Source organism: Lagenorhynchus albirostris, chromosome 20 (genome assembly GCF_949774975.1).
Source record: "Lagenorhynchus albirostris chromosome 20, mLagAlb1.1, whole genome shotgun sequence".
Taxonomy (NCBI): Eukaryota; Metazoa; Chordata; class Mammalia; order Artiodactyla; family Delphinidae; genus Lagenorhynchus; species Lagenorhynchus albirostris.
The window spans coordinates 51,703,962-51,728,771 of record NC_083114.1 but is presented as its reverse complement, the minus strand read 5'-3'; the positions used below and the strand labels follow the sequence as shown (position 1 = coordinate 51,728,771).

The window sequence follows — 24,810 nt, the reverse complement described above, 5'->3', positions numbered from 1 at the left end:
CCTTAGCCACTGCGCCACCAGGGAAGCCCCCCACCCCCTTTCTAACAGGCAGCACCTCTGGCTCCCACACTGCTTCCAGGCCTGGTCTTCCCCCTCCCCCTGCCCCACTGAGGCCAGGGCTCCCACCTGACTCAGCCCCCACTGCCACACCCTAGGGCTTCGGGCCCTGGTTCACTGTGTTCCTTTCACCCAGATCCTGCCATCTTGATAAACAGCTTCAGTATCTGTGACATCTTAGCCGACACCCTCGGCTGAGTGACAACAGCCTCCTCTACTCAGTGACAGCTGAGGGCAGACTTCCAAGATGCCCCAGGATTCCCAGCCCCCCATGTGCTCACACCTTCTCCCGGTGATTCGCTCAAATGCCAGTCTAGACGCTGCAGTGAGGGGATTTTGCAGGTGTCATTAAGGTCCCAAGACAGTTCACCTTAAGGTAGGGAGATTATCAGGTTGGGCTAATCCCATGCATCCTTTAAATCCGGGTCTCCACAGCAAAGGAAATAACCAACAGTGCGACAGAGCAACCTGTGGAAGGGGAGAAAATATCTGCAAACCACAGTTGCCTTAGGGTCAAGCCCAAACTCCTCACCGGTCTTGGAAGGCCCTTGTGCTCTGGGCCTGGCCCTGCCTACCACTGTCTGCCTGACCTGGCCAAGCTGACTGGGCCTCAGTGGGCCGTGTTCGCCTTTGCCGGGCACTCCTGAGTGTCCAGCTCCCTGATCCCAGAGCTCCCCCTCCCCATTTTAGGGGCCTACCTCATCTACCAGACTCAGCTCAGGATCACCTCCTCTGAGAAGCCTTCCTTGGTTCCCCCAGCCTGGATTTGGCACTGTGTTTGCTCTCTTGGACCTCTGCGCCACCCTCGATGGAAGCCCCTGACCACACTGCATATGAAATCTTCATTTCCTTTCCTCGCTTTCTTTTGAGTTGTAAGCCCCTTGGGTATTTTTTCTTTCTTTTTTTTTTTGGCCGCGCTGCATGGCTTGTGGGATCTTAGTTCCCTGACCAGGGATTGAACCCATGCCCTGGGCAGTGAAAGTGTGGAGTCCTAACCACTGGGCCGCCAGGGAATTGCCCCTTGGGTACTGGTAAGCCCCACTGTCACCCCAGCACCAAGCACAGGACTCATCTCCACAAACACTTGATTTGAGACTTCCTTCTTTTTCATGTAAGCATCCAGGGTGATACATTTCCCATTCGGCACTGCTGTAGGTACATCCCACATGTTTTAGTATGTGGCATCTTTATTTTTGCTCAGTTTTATGTATTTTAAATTTCCTTCTAGATTTCCTTTTTGACCCATAGATTATGTAGAAGTGTGTTGTTTAATTTCCAAGTGTTTAGAGTTTTTCCCATTGTCTTTCTGTTATTGATTTCTAGTTTGATACTATTAGGGTCAGAGAACATACTGATTTTAATTTTTAAAAATTTGTTGAGGTTTATTTTATGGTCCAGGATACGGTCTATCTTGATGAGTGTTTTCTGGGCACGTGGGAAAAAAAATGCCGGCATAGGGAGAGAGGGAGACACTGATGAGGGAAACCCCACCACGAGAAGCACCGGCCCGGGATCTTTCCACCTGAGCAGAACCAGCAGAAACCAGCGGGAGCACCAGAAGCACCGGATAAACCGGCCCAACCCAAACAGCACTGCCAAAGCTCTGAAAGTGAGACTGTCATTGGAATCATGGCCACAAAAGTACTGAAATAAAAGAACTGTCAACTGTGAATTTTAAATCCAGTGAAACTGTCCTTCAGGAATGAATGGCCTCCTCTGATAAAGGAAAATGAAAAGAATTTTTGCTAGCTGACAGATCTAAAGAATGGCTAAAGGAATTTCTTAAAACAAAGGAAATAATAAAAGAAGGAATCTTTTTTTAAAATAAATTTATTTATTTATTTTTGGCTGCGATGGGATGGGTCTTCGTTTCTGCATGCGGGCTCTCTCTAGTTGTGGCGAGCGGGGGCTACTCTTTGTCGCGGTGCGCGGGCTTCTCATTGCGGTGGCTGCTCTCGTTGCGGAGCACGGGCTCTAGGCGCGCGGGCTTCAGAAGTTGTGGCACGCGGGCTCCAGTAGTTGTGGCACACGGGCTCAGTAGTTGTGCCTCACAGACTCTAGAGCGCAGGCTCAGTAGTTGCAGCGCACGGGCTTAGTTGCTCTGCGGCATGTGGGATCTTCCCGGACCAGGGCTTGAACCCGTGTCCCCTGCACTGGCAGGCGGATTCTTCACCACTGTGTCACCAGGGAAGCCCCAAGAAGGAATCTTAAAGCATCAGGAAGGTATAAAGAACAATGGAAAGAGCAGAAATGTGGGTACATACAATAGACTCTCCTCCCCACCAGGGTTCTAAATCAAATGTGATGATTGAAACAAAAACTATAGCACCGTCTGACACCTGGCCACTTAACGTCAGGGACTCCCAGTCGGTCCTCTTGCTGGTTCTGCCTGGGGGAGCTTGTGTTTTCTGGGACTCTGGGTCAATCCAGGAGAGCAGTGAGCCTGCTGGGACTGCCTCCTGTTTCGCGGTCAGAGCTTGGGAAATGCACACCTGGGTCACCTGCTTCCATTGGGTTGCCGAGGGGGAGGATCGTAGGCCCTGCTGTTCACTGTCCTGACCCAGCCTTGGGGTCCCTGACCAGCTCGCCTTCTCCTTCCACTCGTCAGAACCCCCTCTAGTTGCCTCCTGCATCATCCCAGGGTTTATAGCCGTGCTTAGCAGAGAGGTGCAGGAAGAGACTAGTCTGCACCGTCCTATCCAGGCTGGACGTCCCTAATTATTTGTCCGAGTGACGGAGCATCTGTTTGAAGGACAGTGATGTGTACAGGACCTTGTCCCAGGCAAGACCTTCCTCTGTGAAAGGTGGACGAACTGCCTCCTGCGGGACCCATGAGACACAGGCTGGACTCGCAGGCTAGCCAGCTTCTCCCACCGTCCCACCCCCGGAGGGGCACCACTCTGGAGCGATGGGCGACGATCCCAGGCTACGGGATGTGTCCTGAAGGACCCGCTGCTCATCTGCCCTCCACTGAAAGGCACTGGCCGGGGGGAAGCAGCCAACTGCTCCCCAGCTGAGGGATGGAGAGAAGCAGGGAGAGGTACACCTGCAAAACCACCTCTGCCCCAGATGAGGGTCACCCTTTCGAGTGGAGGGTCTGTGAGGATGGGTGTGCAGCCTTTTGGAGTGAGAAAGAGAAAAGCTGGGCAGCAAGCCCCACGAGTCCCTCTGAGCCCAGGGACCTCTTGAGACCAAATCTCCTTTCTCTGCTCCTTTCCTACTGCCCCAGTGCCTGAGCCTGGGCTCAGGTGGGAGCCGCACAAACCTCTAGAAAGTTCTGTGGGCCTGACGAAACTCAGAGCTCCGTCACGGGCCTTTGTTCCAGAGGGAATGGCTGCTGCCTTTCAGAGCCCGCCAGCTTCCCAGCTCCTTATCGCCTGGAATCTTGGCCACTGAGTCAGTGTGTAAACAGCCCCGCCGGGGTGGGGGCCGGCGGGGAGGCCGTGGAGGCAGGTGACTTCGGGGGGATTAGGACAGGAGGAAAGGGAGACCCCAGAGGCCAATCCTTTTTCATTCTTTTCCATTTCCTTCCAGAAACATAGACAGTCCCTTTCTGTGCGCAACTCCGTGCTGGGAGGGAGGCAGCTGTGGGGAGGGGGTGCACAGATGAATCAGACCCAGCCCCGCTCTCCATGCCAGTTCCCAAGCCCTTAGTCCCCAGCCTAGCCCTGGAGGGGCGAGCAGGCCAGGAATGCAGCGAAGTGGGAACGCCTCCCAGTCCTGCCCTAGGTGGTCGCAGTTCAGAGCGCTGGAAGGTTCCAGATGCCAGCGTTCGGACAGAGCCAATCTCTCTCTCGGTTGCCACCTGGCCGGGCGAGGGGTCCCCTCCATCACTGAGGGGGAGCTGAGGCCCAGCCCAGCCCCCAGTCACTGCCCCCAGGCCTGTCCTGTGCTCCCTCCCCTTCTCCTGCTGGGGCCTGTCTTGCGGGGAGGGGGGGGGCTTACTGTGTTCCCCTCACCTCCCTTTGCTGGGGCCCGTCTGTGGCTCCCAGAAGGTGTGACCCGGGTCGCCCTCAGCAGAGGCCCTGCCCCACCCCGGCTCTGCCCCGCTCTCCTTCCCCCAGCCTGTATTTAGGCCCCTCTTGGGCCACCTCCTCCGACAGACGCCCACTGATCCTTGGAAGCCTGTAATTTCTGAGGGCTGAGTCACCGCCGCCTGCCCAGAGCCGGGTAAGCGTGCCGCCTAGCATGGGCGGGCGCTGCAGTGAGCCGCTGGGTCCTGGGCCTGCGGTGGGGAGCCCAGAGGCCTGTTCCCAGGAGACCTTGCCTGTGAATAAGCCTTTAAACGCTATGAGTCCAGGCTGAGAATAGCCACTCCTTTATTCCCTCACCCCGCCCGCTCAGGCAGCGCTGGGCCCCCCGTATCCACTGGGCTTTCCCCGATGCCCCCTGGGTCTGGATGAAGCCCAGAAGCAGAGAAGAATGGACAAAGCCTGCACATTTCAGATGGGGTGCTGGCCACGCCGTGCAGGACTCGCCAAGAGATGGCAGAGCGGTCAGCAGAGGGCCAGACAGGACAGCATAGTGGTTACGAGCACAGTGCCAGGAGGTGTGCTGCCTGGGATCGCGTTAAGGCTGCGCTGCTGAGCAAATGTGTGACCTTCAGTGGGTGACTTAACCTTTCTGTGCTTCTGTTTCCTCATCTGAAGTGGGACTGTGATGAGGCTTCAATGAATTAGTAAAGCACAGACAGGGCGTGCCCGAGCCAGGGCTGTAAGAGCACAGAGGATGCTAGAGTCTGACAGTGGGCTTAGCTGGAGGCCAGGTTTTAGGAACAGAGGTGGGGAGTGGGGAGGGGGAGGCGTGCTCCCCCCACCCAAGCCGAGAGAGGGAGTGCTGAGGGAACCACGCGCAGAGGTCAGATCCTCAGCGGGGCGTTTGCTGAGCTTCAGAATTGGGCCCCGGGACGTGAGAAGTGGGGCGTTCCTGGGAGGCTTGGCCGGTGCGAGTGGGGCTCCTGTGTGCAGACAGGCAGAGCTGGCTCTTCGTGCGTCTGGAGCGATCTGAAGGCTGCCTGGGTGGCCACGCTCTACATTTCCACGATTCTCCTCGTGGCACCGCGGGGTGGACCAGGTGGGGAGTCTTTGGAGGGCTGGCTGCCTGAGTGCGTTGAGCCCCCAGCCAGGGGCTGCGGTGGGGCCTGGAGTGGTCCCTGCAGGCATCTGCATGTCAGAGGCTCTGCTGGGACACCCCCCGACCCAGGACTTGACGGGCAAGAGAACTGCGCCGGCACCAGCTGAGTGAGCCTCGGCTTCGCCCCCCTTTCCTTCTCCCTCCTGCCCCACCAGAGTGAGGGGAGAGGAGGTGTGGGGGGGGTGGAGGGGAGCCCGTAGGTGAAGGGCAGTCAGCCTCGGGCCCTGCGGCTTTGCATGGAGTGTGATGTTGACATTATGGGTTGGATCAGTCTGGTTATTTGAATATGCGACAGCGAGTCTAGATTAGCAAAGATGAGATGGTTCTTGGTGCTGAAGATGAAGGAAAAGCTTCTCAAACTGCCTAGTGAACAATAGTGATGGAGGAAAAAATAAAGCGCTTTGCTTTATTTTCAGTAAGCTGGTCACCGTTCAGTAAGCTGGTCACCCTTCCCATGACGTGGACTCCAGCCTACAGCTGTGGCCTCCTTCAGCTGCCTTCCCTCCATCCCCACCTCCTTCATCCTGTCCCTCGTGCATCCCATCACCTCCACCACCCCATCTCCTCCATCCCTTCACCTCCTCCATCATCTCCATCCTCATCACCTCCACCATTCTCATCACCTCCTCAACCTCCCCCATCTCTATGACCTTCTCCATCCATATCACCTCCTCCATTTCCACCTCCACTTCCACCTTCGCATCTTATTTCTGGCCTGTTTCATCATTTCCTGAAACCATTCCCAGCTCTGTTTCCTGACCTTGCCATGCTCCTCTCTGGAAGGTACCAACCCAAACCATCTCCTAATTGGAAAAGTCAGATCAGCCCCAGTGCCTGTCCCTGCCACGCCTGACATCCTGGGAAAGGATCAATGCTCTTGGCCTAGGCGTGGGCTCCTGCCCCATAGGTGAGGGATGTGCAGTGGAGGGGCAAGCAGCAGTGTTGCCAGGCAGGAAGGCGCCCCCAGGTCCCGAGTCTCGCACCATCACTGAGCACCTCTTACTCGGAGCCAGGCTCAGCGCCAGACCCTTTCTTGGTCCTTGAAGCCACGTTGCAAGGCAGGAATTGTCTTCTCAGTTGACAGCCGAGGCTCTGAGAGGTCCAGCAGGTCCTCTGAGCTTATTGGTCAGTGAGGAGCTGCCTTCCCAGGAGCCCCCCGGCAGCCTGGAGACCCAGGCAGGGGCCTAAATACGGGCTTTCTCCTTTGCCCACCACACTCAGCCTTTGCCCCCGGCAACAACCACAGCTGCTGAGTGGAGAACCATGTAACAAACATGTGTGTCCACTGCCTGGAGCTAACAAAGGTGAACATCTTGCCATGTTTGATTCAGACCGCCCCTCTCTCCCCCCTTCCCCTCCAGTAAATGTTAACAATAAGATGTTACACATAAAATTGAAGGCCACTCTGTACCATGTCTGGGACCCCATTTTTCCTGCTTTTGCAAGGCTAACTACTTTCCTAATGTCTTTACATTTATAATTTTATATATTTTTTAACATGTATAAATATCCGTAAGGAATACCTAGAATTGTGTGTCAGTCTTGCTGTTTGTATCATTCTGCATTATTGATATATTTGGACTTTGTTGTTTAATTTTGTTTCCTATTTACCGTGACACTTTGTCTCCCCTTCCTATCTTCTGTTGGATTGATAAGGGTTTCAGCATTCTCTTTTTATTTTCTGTTTGGAAGCTGCAGGAAGCACCCTTTTGGTAGGAATTAATTAATTATTTAATTGATTACTTTTGCCCATGCTGCACAGCTTGTGAGATCTTAGTTCCCCGACCAGGGACTGAACCCACACCCTTGGCAGTAAGAGCGTGGAGTCCTAACCACTGCACTGCCAGGGAATTCCTGCTAGGTATTTAAATATAGATATTTAACTGTAAATTTTTATAACAAAGTGGAAGGTTATTCAGTATGTCTATCCTTCTTTGCAAGCTTGAACTTGCCATTGAACATAATCCTTCATAGTCTTTCTTACTGTTTTTAGAATTTCAGTCCCACTGTTTATAACACGTGAAATTAGTTATTATTTTCACAATCAACATGTACTAAATCAACCAGTATGTTTCTGTGTTCACCCTTGTTTCTTGCAGTCTTTCCTCCTGGGTTGACTTTTCTTCTTGCTAAAGTTCACCCGTTGGTAAATCTTTCAGGGGTGGTTTGCGGTAGGGGAACTCTTTCTTAGACTTTGCATGTCTGTTCTCTACTCTCACTCTTGAATGATAGTTTAGCTGGCTATAGAATTCTAGGATGACGATTGTGTTCCTTTAGCCCTTGGAAATATTTCTCCAGACTACAAGAAATCTGCTGAATTCTATTCATTCCTTTGTGGATAATCTGTCTTTTTGTCTCTGATACCTTTTTGGATTTTCTCTTTATCCTTGGATGTGGTACAGTTTCACTGTTCAGTATCTGAGTGTGAATTGATGTTTATTTATCATGTGCTGCATTTTGTGTTCAAAAGATTTTGGCTGTTATCTTTTAGAATATTATTTTTGCATCATTCCTTCTATTCTCATCTTCTGAAGTCCCTGTTAAATATGTTCGGAAGCTTCTTGATCCACCCTTGTGTTTCTTACCTGTAACTTCTTATTTTGTCTGTTTCATTTATTTATTTCTGGGCCACATTCTCAGTAATGTCTGCCAACTAATTCTTTCTTCAGTGTGTCCAACCAAGTGTATTCCGTTGAGTTTTTAATTTCAATAATCACACCTTTTACCTCTGGGATTTCTAGTTGATTCTTTTTCAAGACCACCTATTTTTGTTTCATTTAAGCCAGTTTGGGTTTCATAATTAAACATTTTATTTGATAATCCTACATATTTTTATTTGAAAATCATTTTCAGGTTCCTCTGTTATTTCCATTTCTCATGGAATGATTTCATGTCTCCATGGTTGATTTTTCTTGATTATCTTTATTACTATTAACTGTGCCCAAGTTTGGGGGGGTCAGGTTTGTAGGCTCATCTTGAGCAGATGTTTCTTTCTCTTCAATCCTCCCCATTCCACCACCTTCCCCCATTTTCCAGTGGCCTCCACTTGGCCTCCTGGTGGTCACAGTCCAGAACAGTGAAGTCGTTTCCTGTCGGCTCAGAGAACCCATCTCCTGGGGGGATGTTGGGCATATTGGAGACCCAGTCGCTAAGTCCCTGGGTGTCATGGCTTGGAAGCTAGGGTTGTTCCTCCTACTTCTCCAGGTACACAGCTGAGAGCCCTGCTCCAGCCCCTGTGCCGAGCATGGCTCCAGTCCCTGCTTCCTTTAGTGTCTGTTACGTGGAGATGGATGTCTTATTTTTGATTATGGTTATGTCTTTTAAGTTTCTCTTTTTATAGTTTATGTGTCTGTCTCTTATGTCTATATGGGATGACTTTAAAAATGAACTTAATGTGCCATCTGGGTTTTTTTGAGCTTTAAATGTTTCCTTTTATTGTAAGGCCATTAAAAATGGAAAACCAGTGTAAATTTTTAGTGTCCTGGAATGTAATAGGTTTGAAGGTTAATTTAAAAAAATAAAACCTCATTAAACTGACCCAAATGTGAGCTCAGCTGAACATTTCCATAGTGGTGGCCTCTGCCAGCTACATGCAGGCAACAAATAATAAATTCCTATTCCCACTTAAAAGTTGGAGGTAAGAACATTTCCTAGCAAGATGAATCATGTCAGTTTCTCTCTGTTCGAAGCCTCTTTGCTAATTGAACTTAGTTGTTAATTTTTAATACGCGATTTTATTGAATTATAGCATCGACACTAGAAAAGTGCACAGATTATAAGTGTACAACATGAAGAACGCAGCACGTGGATACACCTGTGCAGCCTCTACCCGATCCTGAGCAACCCTGTGGCCTGGGTCATGGTCTCCATCCCAAGTGCAAGAGAGCAAAACGTCAGAGGGGTCAAGGGCTTTTTCCAAGGTTCCCAGCTAGGAGGGCACAGCCAGGCCTCATGGCTGGGGGGTGGGGGGGAGGGGGGAGCGGGGGGAAGGGATGGAAAGGTGGGAAGTGGCGGCTGCGAGCAGAGAAATGTAACTTCTGACAGGACCTGGGGAGGGGCGAACCCACCGGACTCTGGTGTGGAGACCATCATTTTACTGCCCCTGGCTTTGGGATTTCACAGTCCAGTTTTGTTTGTTTTTTTAATTGAAGATTTTAAGGTGGAGTGGCTATGTCTTCATTTTGCCAAAAAGATAAATTTTATTTTGTTTTATTTATTTATTTATTTATTTATTTTGCGGTATACGGGCCTCTCACTGTTGTGGCCTCTCCCGCGGCGGAGCACAGGCTCCGGACGCGCAGGCTCAGCGGCCATGGCTCACGGGCCCAGCCGCTCCGCGGCATGTGGGGTCTTCCTGGACCAGGGCACGAACCCGTGTCCCCTGCATCGGCAGGCGGACTCTCAACCACTGCGCCACCAGGGAAGCCCCAAAAGATAAATTTTAAAAGACACACACTACTTCCTATTACCATTATTTTATTTTTTTAAATTTATTTATTTATTGGCCACACCATGCGGGCATGTGGGATGTTAGGTCCTGGACCAGGGATCGAACCTGGGCCCCCTGCAATGTAAGCAGAGTCTTAACCACTGGACCACCAGGGAAGTCCCACCATTGTTTTATTTTTTTAAGGACTTTTTCTCATGTAGGACATTTATACACGTAGGAAGGGAAAATTTCAGAATAAAGACCAGTCCTTTGAACATCTGCAGCTTTACTTGAAAAAAAAAAAGGCAAAAACCAAAAAAGCCAAAAACAAAGCCCAGAGCCTCACCTCTTTGCATTGTGCTCGTTTGTCTCATTTTGCCTCTGACAGGTGAGGACTTGTCACAGGCTGGCTCCAGTCCCCAGCCTGGTGTTTGGGAACCCTGACTGTGGGGATGGTCAAAGCTCCCTCGCAAAGCTACTCGTCTAGGTCTGGGAGCTGAGGCCACAGGGTTTCCAGCTTCAGCAAGGAAAATTACAGGATGACTGCTTAAATTCTAATCTCAGATAAACAATCATTTTTTAGCATCAGTATATCCGAAATACTACATGGGACATACTTACACTACAAAAATTATTTGTTGCTTATCTGAAGCTCAGAGCTAACTGGACATCCTGTATTTTATCTGGCAACTCCATGAGGGACACTTAGAGCACAAGAGGACTGTGGGTTTGCCAAGGAGAGCCAGAAGGCACTGTGGGGATGGTCATGTCCCCTCCCCCGCCGACTCCCCTCCATGACCCTTGGCCATGCTCAGCTGCAGCCCCTGAGGGCTACCAGCTCTTTCCCAACACTCCCACTGGCCCTGTTTGGCAGGCCCTGTATTTATTTATGTTTTTAATGAAAGTAAATGAAGATTCACTTACTGTGGGGAACTGTACCGCGATTGCCCTCATGATAAGTGGAGACACCTGGCCTTCCTCTCGGGTCCTGCGTGGGGTCCATTCCCACCGGCTGCCCTTCACCCCACCATCAAATGTGTACCAAGCGCCTCTGCACACCTGGCTCACCGTCCACTTGGGGACTCAGGGGCATCACCCAACCCCAGGACGGTCCAGGACAGGCATCTTTATCCCCACGGAGCAGACGAGGAAACTGAGGTACAGAGGTTTGGGGTTGTGCAGGAAGGCATAGTGCTGAGAGCCAGCGGTGCTGGGATCTCAGCCCAGACCTCTGGCTTCCTGCCACCAGGCCCGTGGGCTCAGCCCGGGGAGCGTTGTGAAAGCTCCGTCCCAGAGATTCCGATCCAGAGATTCCGATCGAATGGGCCTGGGGCAGGGCCTGAGTGGGTGGCTGTCACAGCTCCCTGGGAGATTCCAATGGAAGGAGATAACTCTAGCTTCTCCCTGCGACAGAGATAAGCCCAGAGGGAGGGGAAGCCCTACAGAGGAGGCGGACAAGGAAGAGGAGGAACTCCATCCCGTTCCAAAGACCAGATTCGAGTCCCTGGAAAGGGTGTTGCCGGGGGAAGGGACAGCAGGAGCAAAGGCACGGGGGTCGGGGGGTGGTGGTGGGAATGTGCTTGCCGTTGAGTGAACAGGATGGGCCGTGAGGAAAACGAGACCCAAGATGGGGGGTTGCCTGCGCTGTCCTCTAGATGCTTCTTGGGGATTCCCAGCTTCCCCTTGAGCCAAAGGCGCTGGTGAAATGTCAGTCCCTCCCCTTCCTCATTCGTGGGATGCAGTTTTCCCATCAGAAAGGTCATCCTGACTCCTTCTCCTGTGGGATAGTAGAGGGATAGAGGAGGAGTAGGCAAGGCCAGCAAGAGGGGACAAGGGCCAAGGTTCAGAAGAGTCTTCTAAGGTGTGTGTCCAGCCCTGGCTGAGATATGCCCTCCCTGCCCCCATCTGACCGAGTGTGGTGTACAAGCATCCTTTCCCAAAGGACATCCCATAGAACGGTAAGGGGCCCCGTGATGAGAGCCCTGGAGTCCAATGAGCTTGGGAAATGCTGCATGCTGCAGCCCTGAGATGGAGACTTGCAGCATCTATGAGCATATTAAAGGCTCTGAGAAGTCCTGCAATGAAGAGCAGCCCAGCAAGATTGTTCAATGTTAAGTGTTGCCACTTTGTAACCTCAGAGCTCTCTTTTCTGTGAACATCATGGATTATGCCCCCCTGCACCACTGCCCCTGACACCCCCTCCCCGCCCCTGGAGGCAGGCAGTAGCTACATGAGGCTAGTTAGTGGTTGTTCCCGGGAGTGCCACTGAAGGCTTCCCTGAAGAAATGTGGGCAACGGGGGCGTCATCAGGGTCTGCGCTGCCCAGGCTGATCTTCCCGCAGAGCCGCCCCTTCCTCAGGCTGCTGGTGAGGGGGGGCAGCATCTCCTCTGAGGAAGCGCTTTGTGTGAATCCAGGATGGAGCTCTCCCTGGAAGAGGCTCAGTCACTGTTTGGGGCCTGATCTGGGAGGCCAAGGGGGTCTGAGTCCCAGGATTTGGGGGTCAGCCCTGGCTTTCATGGTCTGTGGGACTCAGCGAATGACAGGCCCAGACCCCTGCTTCACGGGGACGGAAACTTACTGTGTGTGCACTGGGTAACCTCAGACTCCATGTCACAGATTCTCTATAATGAGGACTTACATGGGAACTGCCCATCTGAAATGAGTGGTTAAAGGTGCGTTGAAAACTGGCAGGCCAAATGGCCCAAATCTAGAAAAAAGAAGAACTTGCTTTAGGTCCTAATAACAATATGTTTAGTTGTAAAGGATTTCAAGATAAAACAGAGGCTTTTACAATATACCAACATTGACCTCAAGAAAAGGTGTCCATGGATAAAAATAATATTATCCATTGATATGTTCCCGTCCATATATGTATACATAGCATGTATATCTATTTTTTTTTAGATTATGAAAGTAATATATGTTCATTATGGAAAACACAGAAAAACGCAATAAAGGGAACAAGTCACCCACAATCCCACGACTGACGGGCAGTGCTGTTGGCGCTCAATGTATTGCTTTCCTTGATTTTTATGTTTTTCTTTTATTATTATAAAATTATATGTTTTATGTTTCTGTTTTCTACACAAGTATAATCTTTATGTGCCTATAGCCCTTGTAGCCTTCATTTAAAAAAATAATTTCTTGGACTTCCCTGGTGGTCGGGGAAGCCTGGGTTCGATCCCTGGTCGGGGAACTAGATCCCGCATGCCGCAACTAAGATCCTGAGTGCCACAGCTAAGACCCAGCGCAGCCTAAATAAATATTTTTTAAAAATTTCTTGAGGTGAAATTCACATAACACAAAATAACCATTTTAAAGTGAGCAATTCAGTGGCACCTAGAGCATTTACAGTGATGTGCGACCACCATCCCCCCCGAGTTCCAAAACATTTCCTGAAGTCCTCGTTTTGCACCCTTCAGAGTTGTGTCTGTTCTTCTACCAACTAAGAGGACTGTTATTATTTAAATCTCAACCTGTTCTTGAGCACTAGCTTGTTTTAAACTTCCCGGTATTGTCAGTAAGACCGCTGCCAGCACCTTTGGGTCTGCCTTTTGTTGGCGAGTCTGTTTCCATTAGGCAGGGCCTGGGCATTCGTGTCCCCTCCCGCACTTCAGTTCCCAGTTCTCCCCAGCTGAGACCCCACCTCTGACGCCAAACCACACACCCAGAAGCCTTGGGTGCTTTGGTGTCTCCTCAGCACCACATACCCAGAACCCAGCCAGTCTTCTCTCATTCTTTCCTCTCTCTGCCGAGGACACCACCTGCCAGCCTGCTGTTCCCGTCAGAATCCTGAGCCACCCTGTCACCTCCCTCCCTCTTGGCCTCCCACGCAGCCCGTCCCCAGGTCCCGGTGATTTTCTCTTCAGAATTCCTCTTGGATACTCTGGGATTTCTCTCTTCACATCTGTCCATCTCCCTATCACAGTCCAAGCCACCATCTCTTCGTGCTGGGAACACTGCTTTCAGGCACCCAGCTGGACTCTCATCCCCTCCTGTCGCTCCCCCGTTCGTCTATTTTTATTTTTTTATTTGTTTGTTTACTTATTTATTTTTTTAATTTTTTGGCCACACCGCGCGGCACGTGGGATTCTTAGTTCCTCGACCAGGGATTGAACTCCCGTCGCTTGCAGTGGAAGCGCGGAGTCGTAACCACTGGACGGCCAGGGAAGTCCTCCCCACTGTTCATCTAGAGCCGCATTTTCAAAATGCCAATCTGGTCATGTCAGCCCCACTGTTCCCCTCTCAGAACCTTTCCATGATTTCCCTTTTCTTTTAGGATCTTTATCCTAAAGATAAACCCAAGACCTTGACGTGCCTACCGGGCCTGGTTCCTCCACCATCTCTCCAGCCTCGCTGGGCCCCAGCCTCCTGGGTCCTCTTCCGGTTCCTTGTATGGACTATATTTCCTCCCACCACATGGCCTTTGCTGTTCTCTGCCTGCAATCTCTTTCCCCTTGTTTTTCCTGGTTAATCCCTGTCTGTTCATCTTCCTGGCCTCAGCCCAATCTACTCTTCTCCAGGGAAGCCCTCCCTGACCCCAGACCAGCTGCGAACCTTTTAGTGTATACCCTCATTGTACCTTCTTATGTGGTTATTTGGTTCATGTTTGTTTCCCCTACTAAAGTATAAGCTGTAGAGGGCAGAAGCCATAATGAGTAATCAAGAAATATATGTTGCATCAACCAACGAGAAAACGGTGTAATTACTGGAACAAAGCACGTGGGCACTTTTTAAAAGCCATTTAAATTTTATTGCCGAGTGCTTTCTGGAAAGGTGGGAGCAGCGTACATTCCCACGTTACATAGGAGAACGTCAGTGCGGCCACACCTTTACCGTAAATTGTACACATGCAGCAAGGCCTCAGTCATCTGACAAGTTCAAGCTTGGGGACTACCGCAAGTCAGAGAACAGTCAGCAGAGATGCCCAGTCAGGCAGGGGAGAGAGCGGCTGAGCTGAGCTTAAGGAGCAAAGGTGGCCACACCCCCGGCATGAGCCGGCCCCTCTTGGGTCAGGAGACAAAAGCAATGCCCGCAGTTGGCCCACGAAAGCCAAATCTGACCATTCAGGTCTGGAAACCTGAGGGATCAGCTGGGGAAAGGACTAGAAAGAAGTGGACAGACGAGAAAGAAGAAAAAGTGAGCCGAAGCAGCAGAGCTCAGAAACGGAGGCAGATGGCAGAGGCCGTGGCTGGGGCAGGAAGCCTCAGACCCGCTGACCATGGGAGAAGGTGCAGTAAGGGCACCCGGGAAGGCCCTCTGCTCTCATTTCTGGCGTCTGGGCCGGGACGACTCAAAGTCCAGGACTGCCCACCAGGGCGGCCACTGTGGCATCCCCGTGGCAGGTTGCTTCTGAGGTGGTCCCAGTGAACTCTGCCTCCTGGTACTCTGGGCTGCCACTTCCACGGTCAGGTCATGAGACTGTAATGTCCATTTTGCCAGCAGACCATCTTTCTTACTGGCTTTGATGTTGCTACGCTGGGAGTCCCGCCTGGCAAGGAACGGAGTTCTAGTCGGCTAAAAAGTGAGGCTTTCCAACTAAGAGCGTTTGGGGAGCTGAGTCTGCCAACAGCCATGTGAGCTTGGACGTGGCTCCTTCCCCAGCTGAGCCCTCAGATGAGACCCAGCCTCCGCCAATACCTCGGCTGTAGCCTGTGAGCTACTCTGAAGCTGATAACCCAGCTAAGTTGTCCCCGGATTCCTGACCACAGAAACTGTGCGACGATAAGTGTATGTCGTTTTAAGCCACTAGGTTTGTGCTGACTTGTCATGTGGCAATAGATAACTAATACACCGCAGTGCCCTGGCTTCCTTGCAATACGGAGGTCTCTGGGTGATCAGACCCTTACGGAGTGGCTCAGGGCTCCAAGTTCAAGGGTTACGATCAAACAAAAAGCCCTCCCGGATTCAAAGGGAGGGAACACAGAGAAGCATGCCAAGCTCACGTGTGGGGGAGGAGGACGGGTGGGAGATATTGTTGGGACTGTTTAGGGAAAGCAGTCTGACACAGCCCGCCCTCGGCCACAACAGCTCACATCTCTCCCACGTGCAGAATACGCTCACTGGACTCCAAGACCCTGAAAGTCTCACCCACCGTCGTGTGCGTGCTCAGACCCGAGATGCAGGGTCTAGTCCTGTAAATCAGTGCAGATGGGTGCTGGGTGAGGGGCGCGTCCTTCAAGGCCTTCACCCCAGGGGTTGTTCCCCCTGCCTCGGCTCTGCCTCTGAGTCATACTTCCTTTTTCATAAGAAAACGGAGTTTGCAACCAAACGGCTTTCCCAGCCTGCTTCCTTCCTCGAATAGTTCGAGTCCAAAAGCCTCTTTTTCATTTTGTCCTGTCCTGAGTCCAAGAACCTAATTAATTCCTCTCAAAACCTGGGGGGTGCCTATGCGTTCATTTAAAATCCATTCTATGAGACAAAAACCTTACCCACAAACCTTTTTCTTTTTTTTAAATAGACTTTTTTAAGAGCAGTTTTAGGACTTGCCTGGCGGTCCAGTGTTTAGGACTTGGTGCCTTCACCGTGGGGCCCCAGGTTCGATCCCTGGTTGGGGAACTAAAATCCCACATGCCTCGCGGTACAGCCAAAAAAAAAAAAAAAAGCTGTTTTAGGTTTATGGAGAGTCAGAGAGTTCCCATATGCACCGGCCCCTTGTCATTTCCCCTCTTATGAACATGTTGCATTAGTGTGTCGTATTTGTTACAACTGATGAGCCAATATTGATACTTGATTACTAACTAAAGTCCGTAGTTTACATCAGGGTTCACTCTTGGTGTTGTACATCCTGTGGGTTTGGGCAAATGTTTCATGTCATGTATCCACCATTACAGTGTCATACAGAGTAGTTTCACTGCCCTAAATATCCCTGCTCTCCACCTCTTCATTCCCCCACCTCCCCCCACCCCTTGGCAACCACTGATAACTGTCTATAGTTTTGCCTCTTCCAGAATGTCATATAGCTGGAATCATACAGTCTATAGCCTTTTCAGATTGGCTTCTTCCGCTCAGCACCACAAAACTTTTTGCATTAAGCCCTCTCTACCCTCACATGAGGATGCAGCAGGTGGGTCCCCTTGAGAGTTTAGAATCTACCGCAAGGTGTGCTCTGAAGATCCTCAGAGAGCCTTTGTGAAAGCATTTATGAGGCATCTCGACATTTTTCTCTGAAGTCTCAACAAAGGATCTTCTAGTCCCATTTGGACTTCTTTGTTCTGAAGCCCTTGACTTTGAGACTCCTTTGCTGGCTGAAAAGACTGTCCTGGTCCTTTGCATTCCCTCCTAATTCCACTTGGAATTTTGCTTTTAGCTCATCCCCCTCATTTTAAATTTTATTACGGTGCCTTCAACATTCTGCCTGGAAACCCTCTTAGCTAGATCATCAGGTTTGCTGCATACACTTGGTGTCTATTTTCTGTGCTACTGCAGGCAACAGTTGTGCTAAACTTTCTGCCAGCAAATTATGAAGGTCTCCTTTCTTCCCACGTCCAATAGCTTTCTCTTTGCTTCTCTTCAAGCTCTCGCCATCTTCCTCCAAGACAATCAGGCTTCTGCCCACCTCGCACTCTCACAGCCGATGCCACACGGTCTGAGCGACAGCAGCACAGCAAGGCACTTAATATACATCACTTTCCTAATCATTACATCCACCTTGCAAACTGTGTAAGGGATTGTAATCCCCGTTTATAGGAGTGGAAATGGAGACGGAGAAACTATATGACTTGTCACAAATCACACAGTAGGTGAGGGAGCTGAATGTTGAAAAACAATTTTAAAAATTGGATAGCATGGTAGCCTCGGGACACTTAGTGAAGGAGCAACATAGTAGTATGTGAGTCTGTAATGGTTAAACATGTCATTTAAGATGATATTGGGACTTCCCTGGTGGTCCAGTGGCTAAGACACCGCACTCCCAATGCCAGGGGCCCACGTTCGATCCCTGGTTGGGGAATTAGATCCTACATACATGCCACAACTAAAGATCCCATATGCCGCAACTAAGACCCAGTGCAGCCTAAATAAATAAATAAAATAAAATTTTTAAAAAATTTTATTTATTTTTGGCTGCATTGGGTCTTCGTTGCTGCGCACAGGCTTTCTCTAGTTGTGGTGAGCCGGGGCTACTCTTTGTTGCTGTGCGCGGGCTTCTCATTGCGGTGGCTTGTCTTTGTTGCAGAGCATGGGCTCTAGGCGCATGGGCTTCAGTAGTTGTAGCACGCGGGCTCAGTAGTTGTGGCACATGGGCTTAGTTGCTCCGTAGCACGTGGGATCTTCCCGTACCAGGGCTCGAACCCGTGTCCCCTGCATTGGCAGGTGGATTCTTAACCACTGCACCACTAGGGAAGTCCAGTAAAATAAATACATTTTTTTAAATGTGTAAAAAATAAAAATGATCTTGAGCCACGAGAAGAAGGGTCACTAACATTTGGTATACTCTACTCATTGAGGCAGGTGATTACATCATACAGTTTACAGAGTTGTCCATAAAATTAAAATTTCGTGCTTAAACAATTTACCTTCATGCATCCTGAAAAAGCATTCATTCCCCCTCCTTCCCTCCCTCTCTCTCGTCTTTCCTTCAGATTTTTGGCAGTTTTTTACGTGCAATATTACTACAACACAGGTGTCTTGATTCCTGGGTGCCCAGGTACTTGTGAATTACGACTCACAGGCAGAAATGCTAGCATTGAAAGGCCAGCCAAACACAGAGGACACCCAAGGGTCCTCCATGACTCCAGGATCCATCTACTCAGAGGATGGAAGTGTACCAGAGCACCTTTGACTTGAGCTAAGTGAAACAACCAACCCCTAACGTGCCCATTAGACAGATTCCTTTTTTAAAATTAATTAGTTTTTTAGGGCTTCCCTGGTGGCGCAGTGGTTGGGAGTCCGCCTGCCGGTGCAGGGGACACGGGTTTGTGCCCTGGTCCAGAGGATCTCATGTGCCGCGGAGTGGCTGGGCCCGTGAGCCATGGCCGCTGGGCCTGCGCGTCCGGAGCCTGTGCTCTGCAGCGGGAGAGGCCACAACAATGAGAGGCCCGCGTACCGCAAAAAAAAAAAAAAAAAATTAGTTTTTTGAATTTTATTTTATTTATTTTTTTATACAGCAAGTTCTTATTAGTTATCTATTTCATACATATTAGTGTATATATGTCAATCCCAATCTCCCAATTCATCCTCCCACCCCCCCATCCCCCCACCACCCCCACTGACCACTTTCCCCCCTTGGTGTCCATGCGTTTGTTCCCTACATCTGAGTCTCTAATTCTGCCCTGCAAACCGGTTCATCCCGTTAGACAGATTCTTGAGAGGTAGTTGGGCCTTGGGAAGCTCAGGCATCAGTATGGGGCTGCTATCACCATGCCTACTGGCCAGAATGAGGACAGAGCTCAGCCTTCTGGCTTGGCCAGAGCGAAATTTGCGGGAGCTGGTACGAGCAGCGCTTGGGGGTGTGTGTGTGAGTGTGGATATCCCAGAATCCAAGGACAGCTGTTCACAGTTCATCTCCGCTCCGCAGGCCTGTGGCTGCTCTCCTCCCTTCACCTCCTCCCCAGGTCCCCAGATAAGGAGTTGGAGGTTGGCCCAGGTGGAGTCCAGTGTCCACTCTGGTCCAATCAGCTCTAGCCAGGGGTTAGAGGAGGTCACGTGGCTGGGCTGCTCCCTCTGCAGGTCTGTGGCTGGACAGATTTCTTTTTTTTAAAGGAGATCATTTTATTTATTTATTTATTTATATTTATTTTCGCTATGCCGGGTCAGTTGCCGCTCGTGGGATCTTTGCTGCAGCACGCGGGCTCTTAGTTGCGTCATTCGGACCCTTAGTTGAGGCATGCGGACCTCTTAGTTGTGGCATGCATGTGGGATCTAGTTCCCCGACCAGGGATCCAACCTGGGCCCCCTGCATTGGGAGTGCGGAGTCTTACCCATTGGACCACTAGGGAAGTCCTGGACAGATTTCTTAGGAAGGGTAATAGGAGAGACAGACAATCTGACGGAACCACATGTGCCTCGGTTCTTATTTATACAGGTTTTCTACTCTCTGGCAGGAAAGGAAAATGCTGCTTAGACCCCCAAGGAAAGTAAAGGAGAAAGAAAAGGGAAGAGGGTGCTTTGGTGACGTTAAGTCTACTTTCGGTCTCCTGTACACTCTTTGGATTGTCGGGCAGAAGGCAGCGTTGCGCCCTTGCTGACAGTTTGCGGCGCTCCCCGACCCCTTTGTTCATCTAGGGGCCTCGCTGCCCCTGAGTATCTCTCTCCGCAGGTTCTGGGATACTACGCGCCTCTGGCTCGGCCACACCCTTCCCTCTGCCAGGAACGGCCCGCCTCCCCATCACCTTGGCTTCCTGGCAAATTCCTGCTCATTCTTTATGGCGGTATGTGGGCCTCTCACTGTTGTGGCCTCTCCCGTTCCGGAGCACAGGCTCCAGACGTGCAGGCTCAGCAGCCATGGCTCACGGGCCCAGCCGCTCCGCGGCACGTGGGATCTTCCCGGACCGGGGCACGAACCCGTGTCCCCTGCATCGGCAGGCGGACTCTCAACCACTGCGCCCCCAGGGAAGCCCCCTGCTCATTCTTTAAAACCTTGTTTTGAATCACCTCAGTAAGACTCTGACAACACCCTCTAGACAAAATTCATCACTTTTTCCTCTGTACATTAAAAAAAGTCGTTTTATTATGGAAAATTTATTTAGGGTACAAAGGCAGACAGAATTCTTCTGTACAATTTTTGCTCAGGAACGCACACTCTCCTCACTGCTTATATTACCCGGGCTGTAAAGACGCGTGTCCTTGTATCTGCTCTCCTAGGTCGAGGCCCTGAGCGCGCACAGTACCCTGTGCAGGGGAGGTGCTCAATATTTCTCAGATGCAACAGAAATTATCATCTGGTCCAACGCACCCATTTTACAGATGAGTTACCCGAGGCCCCAGTTCAAGGAGTCAGTGCAGTCGGCCCTCTTGATTACCAGAAAAGTAGTGGGACAGATATGGTACCTCGCCTGCCCTGCTCTGCCCTTCCCTGGTCCACTAAGCCGGAGTCCGGGCTCCGACCCCCGGGCGTGTGCCGGCGCGCTACCGCCCGGCCCGGCGGCCGCTCCCTCCGCCCTCCTCCCGCTGCCACCTGGCGCGGCCCCGCCCAGCCCGGACTCCGGACCAGAAAGTGGCGGCGACGCCCCGGAAGGAACCATTCGCGCCAGGGGGGTGTGGCGGCTGAGGACGGCTGTCGCCTTGGCGACCCCCACCCTCGGACCGCTTGCGTCGCGGCTGCAGTGAAGGGGCCGCGGGGACTGGCCCGGGCCGAACGGGGTCGAGCGCAGGGCCGGGCTCAGGGCTGCTGCCTCTCCAGGCCGGGCGTCGGGAGGCGCGGCCCGCGGGGCTCCGCCAGGTATGGGGCTGCGCGGGGCGGGGCTCAGCGCTCACCTCCGCGCGGCGGGGCGGGGCCGGGGCCGGGCAGGGCCGCCCGTCCTCCCCGCCCCCATCCCTCCCTCTCCCGGCCCGGGATTTGCGACCTGGGAGCCCGCGCCCCGCGGCCTCGCCGCCTCACTTTCCTGGGAGCGGCAGCCACGGCGGCACCATGAGGAAGTCGTACTCAGGTGGGCGCCGCGCCCGGATTGGGGAGGGGTGTGTCCCGGGGCGAGCCCCTCTCACCCGAGCGGAGGCGGTCGCGGGTGGCCGAGTGGGTCCTCGAGGCGGGGCACCGCGGGGCTCCGGGCTCCCGGGGCAGATTTTGATGTGTGGGGCGTTCGCGCCGGCCAGTTGACGCAGCTCCACCCCGCATCGGGATCGCGGGGTCCTGGAGGCATTGAACCCCTCGACGGACTTGGCTTTCTCCTTTGCTCCAAGCCGCCGCTGCAAGGCAGCGGGGCCCGCGCGCTGGTCCGAGACCACAGGTGCCTGGGGGAGACCGGGTGCTCGAGACCTCCGACCCCTGCACGGTTGGGCCCCGATTCTGACCTTGGCCGAGGGTCTCCTGCCCCTGTATGTCGGCCACTACTCGCTCAGGTGTCTGGAGGGGCCACTGTGGGAGCCGCTACCCTGGGCCGGCCGGCCTTCCTGTTCACCCTCCTCCCCCCTTGCACCTTCTCTGGAATTGCTGACTTTACAGGCGCCGAGGGTGCAGGCGTTTTGTGGTCCACCCCCGCCCCCCCCCCGCAACCTCTGCGGGGCGTAAGTGTGCGTGGGTGGGGGCTGGGTGGAGGATTTCCTTGGGGTCAGCCTCCAGGACTGGTGGTCCAGGTCACAGCATCCTTTCTTCCCGTGAACTCCTGTTATTCCTCTTCCCAGTGGAGAACGGGAACTTCACCAAATGGGACCATCCAGCTGCACCCCAGCTTGGCAACTCGGATTCACCTTTTAGGTATCAAGATGCCGTCAGGTGTGCTGGCATCCTAGGTCCACTAGCAGGCCTGACCTCACATAGGTGGAGGGGGCCTGACTAGTTCTTATCATGTGCACAGGATCCTTTGTAACCATTTTCCCCTTGGGTACTCTGAAGTTCCATTCTATGGATGGGTAAACTGAGGCCACGAGCCTTGAAGGGCAGGTTAAGGGTAATCCAGATCTCTGTTCTTTTATTTTATTTTATTTTATTTATTTATTTTTGGCTGCCTTGGGTCTTCGTTGCTGTGCTGGGGCTTTCTCTAGTTGTGGCCAGCGGGGGCTACTCTTTGCTGCACTGTGCAGGCTTCTCACTGCCATGGCCTCTCCCATTGCGGAGCACGGGCTCTAGGCGTGTGAGCCTCAGGAGTTGTGGCTCGCGGGCTCCAAAGCGGAGGTTCAGTAGTTGTGGCGCACGGGCTTAGCTGCTCCGCGGCATGTGGGATCTTCCCGGACCAGGGCTTGAACCCGTGTCCCCTGCACTGGCAGGCAGATTCTTAACCACTGTGCCACCAGGGAAGCCCTCTGTTCTTTTTTATTTCCCTTTTTTTCTTTGTGATTTTTTTCCCCAAAGGATCCAGGCAGGATCTTTTGTCTTCCTCAGTTGTCGAATTATAAACAGCATCTCTTCTTCTGCTAACCCTGCAAAATTTCTCCTCATGTTCCTCCCCTTAATCTATTTGGACATGAAGTTTTCTGCCAAGGACTCATGAATTAATTTTTCTTCATAAGAGGACAGAGTCATGGTACTTAGTTGGAGCTGAAGAGGTCATTTGGGCCATTTTGGGGGTCATTTTTTGACCCTTCCTTTGGGTCATTTTTTTCCAGTCTCCTCCTGCTTTCCACATTCAGAAAGGAAAACAAGTAAAGAATAACTCGTCTCAAAGAGGGTTACTCAGAACTTCCCCTAAAATGGCCTTCCGGGCCAGTGGCATAGAATTTCAACTTTCACCCCCTGTTGCAAACAGCATGGCCCTCAGACACCCTGCTCACAGCTCTGTCTCAGGAGCGTGGGAGCGTTGATGTAATGGTGGGGGAGGAGGGGGCTTCCAGGTGGCATACGCTGGGGTTTGGTGCTCAGCCTCCCTCCCCAACATGCTCCAAATACTTGAGATGGTTGTGGGCATCACTGCCCCACGCGACCCTTTCCCTGGGTTCTGCAGCCCAGTGTGGCCCAGGGACCCCAGCTGGCTCTTGCCTTTGGGTCTCAAACTTTGCCTCCTGCTGGTCAATCTGGACAGTGGGGGCCACCAGGGGCCCCCCTCCTGCTCATTTGGCCTTTTCCTGGGGGGACTTTGAGACCCTCCTACACAGATGCCAGAGGGCCCCTGGGGCAGGCTCAATGTCTGTTCTTCTCCACGCCTGCCCCCTCCTGCCCTGGCAAATTAAAAAAAAAAAAAAAAAAAGAAGAGGAAGGTTTTTGCAGTAGTTAGAAGTAGAGTTCATGGGTGGGTAGGAATCAGCTCTTGTAAAGGCAGCCGTCGCGGCTCCAGTGTTTACCTGAAGGGGCAGGGCCCTGGAGGACGGGCCTGGAAAGGCTTGGACCTCTTCCAGCTTGTTCTCCTCCTGGCGATGGTCCAAGGCGAGCTGGGTCACTCTGTTGCAGTTGTATGGGGTCGGGCTGGAGGGGGCCGGCCCAGGGGCGGGGTGGCCACTTGGCCCCATTCTGAGGGGCTCCGGTTCTCTTAGTGCACCCCCCCCGCACCGCCCGGTTCCGAGGAGAGGCATTTTGCAGAAGTCAGACTGACCCCTGTGTAGCATCGATGCCATGAAATTAAGGAAAGCAGCAAACTGTGAAAAATTCCCAGTGTCAAAAATTCAAGGCCAGCCAACCAGGACGGCTTTTACTTTTCACCTGGGTTGAGTGGGATGATTGCTTCTGGACCTATATATGGGCTCCAAAATAAATCAGATATGTTCTCGGTAGAGCTGGCTTGAACACTCATGAGTCTCTGAAAAGCGGGGAATTTTCAAAATGTTTGAGGGGATCCCTGGTGCCTTAGGTCTACATTCACTGGACACACATTATGTGTCAGGCCTGTGCGGCCAGGGCCTCGACGGTACAAAGATGATGGAGAGACGTGGTCCTCGCTTGCAGGGACGCTGCATTCTCATTGGGGAGGCAGGATGCAGGGGGGGGCCCGGCCGGTTCACACCCCCCAACCCCCTCCCGAGCAGTACAGGTTCCAAATGCCCAGGTGGGAGGTTTCAGGGGGAGGCAAGATTGAACTGGGCCTTGAGGAGTGAGCAGCTCTGAGAAGGTGGAGAATAAAAAGGGCCCTTCTAGGTGGGGAACAGAGCGAGTGCCCAGTGGGGCTGCGGGATGCCAGGTGGGTGTGCGGGAGCTCTGTCTGGTAGCTCCAGTTCTGCTCCGCGCTCCTCCTGGATCTGCCTCACCTGATGCTCCAGCGGGGCAGAGCTGCAAGCGGCGTGGCCCAGTGGTTCATAGCACGGGCTCCTGAATTCAACCGTAGGCTGGTACCTCCTCGATGTGGGGCAAGGTGGTTGATCTCGGGTGTCTCCTTTGCCTCATTCGTTAAACAGGGACGGATGCCAACTGGTTGTAAAGATGAAATGAATTGCTGGGTAAAAGGCTTGAAAATGCCTCTCCATCCGTAACTTCCTGCTGTTGTCTTCACTGTCCTTATCAACAGCTGGAAGGACGTGTTACCGCCTTTGCCAGGATGCCTGGGGGCTGCCGGCACCCTCCCTGGGCCTTTGCTGGTTTGGAGGCCAGGAGGGTGGCCTCTCCCCCAGCCCCTTGGTGTCAGAGCGGGCTGCTCTCTGCACCCCTCCGGTGTCCTGAGCTTGGGGCTTC

General features: G+C 52.3%; 1 protein-coding gene across 4 annotated transcripts in view; it reads left to right on the top strand.

Annotated features, from left to right (window-relative positions):
* Positions 1-21,121: 21,121 nt before the first annotated feature.
* Positions 21,122-24,810, top strand: part of SEPTIN9 (septin 9) — a 165,065-nt gene continuing 161,376 nt past the window's right edge. Inside the window, exon 1 of one of the 4 annotated variants that reach the window (XM_060135049.1) lies at positions 21,122-21,208. Coding sequence is in view for 2 of the 4 variants with exons in the window: in XM_060135052.1 (XP_059991035.1) it covers positions 21,190-21,208 (19 nt within the window). In the remaining 2 variants the exon portion in view is untranslated. The remainder of the gene's footprint in view (positions 21,209-24,810) is intronic. The other 3 variants (XM_060135052.1, XM_060135046.1, XM_060135050.1) reach the window with 3 other exon arrangements.